Below are 3,716 nucleotides of genomic sequence, written 5' to 3' on the forward strand. Positions count from 1 at the left end.
ACTGTTTGTACAGATGCGCCTAAGCAGGGCTGTTTCTAGCCAATTTGGCTCCCAGTGCGAGATTTCAAAATGCGCCCCCCCTGTCCCCCCCCCCCCCCGCATTGACATAAAAAAAAATATGTGCCCCCATAGCTATAAAAAGAAAAATCATGTGCGTGCCGGAGGCGGGCACGTGAGCTCCCGGCAAGGGGGCGTGGCCTCATTAAAATGGGTGTGGTCTCATTAGAATGGGTGTGGCCTCATCTGATATCATCACGGCCACCACAGGGGGGTGGGGGGGAAATCAAAAGTCCCCATTTTGCACAGTATGGCAGGCAAGAGTCCCCATTTTACACATTACGCAGGCAAGACTCCCCATTTTACATATTACAGTAGGCACGTGTCCCCATTTTACACAGTGCGGCAGGCAAGAGTCCCCATTTTACACATTACAGCAGGCACGTGTCCCCATTTTACACAGTGCGGCAGGCAAGAGTCCCTATTTTACACATTACGCAGGCAAGACTCCCCATTTTACACATTACAGCAGGCAAGAGTCCCCATTTTACACAGTACGGCAGGCAAGAGTCCCCATTTTACACAGTGCGGCAGGCAAGAGTCCCCATTTTACACAGTATGGCAGGCAAGAGTCTCCATTTTACACATTACAGCAGTCAGAGTCCCCATTTTACACAGTGCGGCAGGCACTTGTCCCCATTTTACACATTACGGCAGGCACGTGTCCCCATTTGAAACATTACGCAGGCAAGACTCCCCATTTTACACATTACGGCAGGCAAGAGTCCCCATTTTACACATTACAGCAGGCACGTGTCCCCATTTTACACAGCACGGCAGGAAAGAGTCCCCATTTTACACAGTACGGCAGGAAAGAGTCCCCATTTTACACAGTATGGCAGGCAAGTGTCAAGTGGGGGGGAAGGAAGGGAGAGGGAGGGGGGAGAGAGAGAGAGACTGCTTACACATGAACAGGATCTTCCCGCTCTTCGTGTAGGGCCGCCTCTCCTCCCTCGCGCTGGCTGCCTCCTCCTCCCAGCTTGTCTGCTCCTCCTCCCGAGTAATCCTGCTCGGGGGGTGGGGTTTCACGGAATGCCGCGATTGCGTCGTGACGTCATGATGCAACCGCGTCATTCCACGAAACTCCACCCTCCGAGCAGGAGTGCTCAGGAAAAGGGAGGAAGGGGAGAAAAGGAGCCGCAAAGTGCCGCGGCAGGCGCCCCGTGCGGTTACACGGCTCACCCGCCGTAATAAACGGCACTGCGTCTAAGGATACACCAATCGATATTACTGTATGTACAGATGCGCCTAAGGATACACCAATCGATATTACTGTGTGTACAGATGCATCTAAGGATACATCAATCAATATTACTGTGTGTACAGATGCGTCTAAGGATGCACCAATTGTTATTACTGTGCGTACAGATGCGTTTAAGGATACACCAATCGATATTACTGTTTGTACAGATGTGTCTAAGGATGCACCAATTGATATTACTGTGTGTACAGATGCATCTAAGGATACACCAGTCGATAATACTGTGTGTACAGATGCGTCTAAGGATGCACCAGTTGATATTACTGTGTGTACAGATGCGTCTAAGGATTCATTAATTGATATTACTGTGTGTACAGATGCGTCTAAGGATACACCAATCGATATTACTGTTTGTACAGATGCGTCTAAGGATGCACCAATTGTTATTACTGTGTGTACAGATGCGTCTAAGGATACACCAGTCGATATTACTGTGTGTACAGATGCGTTTAAGGATACACCAATCGATATTACTGTTTGTACAGATGTGTCTAAGGATGCACCAATTGATATTACTGTGTGTACAGATGCATCTAAGGATACACCAGTCGATAATACTGTGTGTACAGATGCGTCTAAGGATGCACCAATTGATATTACTGTGTGTACAGATGCGTCTAAGGATTCACCAATTGATATTACTGTGTGTACAGATGCGTCTAAGGATTCACCAATTGATATTACTGTGTGTACAGATGAGTCTAAGGATACACCAATCGATATTACTGTTTGTACAGATGCGTCTAAGGATACACCAGTCGATATTACTGTGTGTACAGATGCGTCTAAGGATGCACCAATTGATATTACTGTGTGTACAGATGCAGAAAATAGGCATCTCAGTCCTGGCACATTCAGCCACACGTATGTACACGGGAAGGGATTTGTAGTGGAATTTGCATAAATCCACAGACAGGTGACCGCCAGTAGTCACAGCTATGTATGTGACAGATTCAGTGTGTTAGGTGTCACCTAATCCTGAACACCACAGGTTACTGCTTACATAGGAATTCCTAGATATACCGTAGCACTGATGCTGAATGCAACAGTTTCTTAACACCATCTTTAAAATCCTGATTTTTTAAACTATAAATGATAGGATTGAGTAGAGGCACCAAGACTATATATAATAGAGCAAAGAATTTGTCCTGCTCTGGGTAATAGCTAGAGGCTGGTCTCATGTACAAGCAGATTATTGTTCCATAAAATATACTAATACAGGTAAGGTGAGATGAGCAGGTAGAGAATGCTTTATATCTGCCTTTTGCAGATTTTATCTTTAATATTGTGGAAATAATTATAACATAAGAGATCATTGTTAGCACGAACGTTGTGAGTGTCAGGAATGAACCTACAATGTAATTCATCATTTCTACATCGTATGTATCACTGCAAGAGATCTTAAGGAGTGGTGGGACATCACAGAAAAAATGGTTAATTTGATGGGATGCACAAAAGGACAATTTACATATGATGATAATATGACCTGTTGGGTCCAAAAGCCCAATGACCCATGCAGATACTGCAAGTCCAGCACAGCGCCTCAAACTCATAAGCAAAACATAATGAAGTGGCTGACAGATTGCCACATAGCGGTCATATGCCATCGCTGCAAGTAAGATGACCTCAATGCTAGCCAAGGAAATAAAGAAATACAGCTGAATCATACATCCAACAAAAGATATCGTCCTATGTTGTGTCAGAAGCATGTTTAACAGGTTGGGCAGAATATTTGATGTGTAAGCAATGTCAATGACTGAAAGATTCATCAAGAAAACATACATGGGAGAGTGCAGATAAGGATTCCCCCAGACAACTACAAAAATAGTCATGTTCCCAAAGACAATGAGGAGGTAGAGGAGCAGAATAATTCCGTAAATTGGCAACTGGAGTCCTGCAATTTCTGTCAAGCCTTGAATAGAGAAATCTGTCCCATTATATTGAACTTCTGGTACCAATTTGAAAATATTCATATCTAAAAAGTAAAAGATATATCAAATATGCATTTTTATTTTCAATTTCTTATTTATTTATTTTGTGATACTAAGCTGCATAGACCTGGATGTTGAATCAAAGCAAAATGTTATATGAGATTATACAAAATATAAGGAAATGAAATTAGCAAGAAGGTTCAAATAGAAGAGCAGGAAAAAAGGGGATGAAGGTAACATCCTGATGTGCGCAATGCCAATGATTAGGAGACTGGTGATGAATCCCAACACTTAGAATGCCGTCCACAGAATCCCGATTGCCAGATCCCAATTGTAAGTATGCAGGGGAAGGTTAGGGAAAGGCTGCAGGAGAGGGGTGGGGGGGGGGGGGGGAGTGATAGGGTTAGGCTGTGGGAGGGGAGGGTTTTAGTTAGGCTGCAGGAGGGGGGGGGTAATGTATAGGCTGC

At 44.4% G+C, this 3,716-nt stretch overlaps 1 protein-coding gene across 1 annotated transcript; it reads right to left on the reverse strand.

The window, feature by feature from the left end:
• Positions 1–2,331: 2,331 nt before the first annotated feature.
• LOC135057370 (olfactory receptor 5AR1-like) lies at positions 2,332–3,291 on the reverse strand. The gene has a single exon (XM_063963259.1). The coding sequence runs from the start codon at positions 3,289–3,291 to the stop codon at positions 2,332–2,334; it is 960 nt and encodes a 319-aa protein (XP_063819329.1).
• Positions 3,292–3,716: the final 425 nt, after the last annotated feature.

This window comes from Pseudophryne corroboree, chromosome 3 (assembly GCF_028390025.1).
Source record: "Pseudophryne corroboree isolate aPseCor3 chromosome 3, aPseCor3.hap2, whole genome shotgun sequence".
In the NCBI taxonomy this organism is placed as follows: domain Eukaryota; kingdom Metazoa; phylum Chordata; class Amphibia; order Anura; family Myobatrachidae; genus Pseudophryne; species Pseudophryne corroboree.

Excerpts from the sequence above, each read along its gene's own strand:
- LOC135057370 (XM_063963259.1), bottom strand. The coding sequence starts at position 3,291 with ATGAATATTTTCAAATTGGTACCAGAAGTTCAATATAATGGGACAGAT.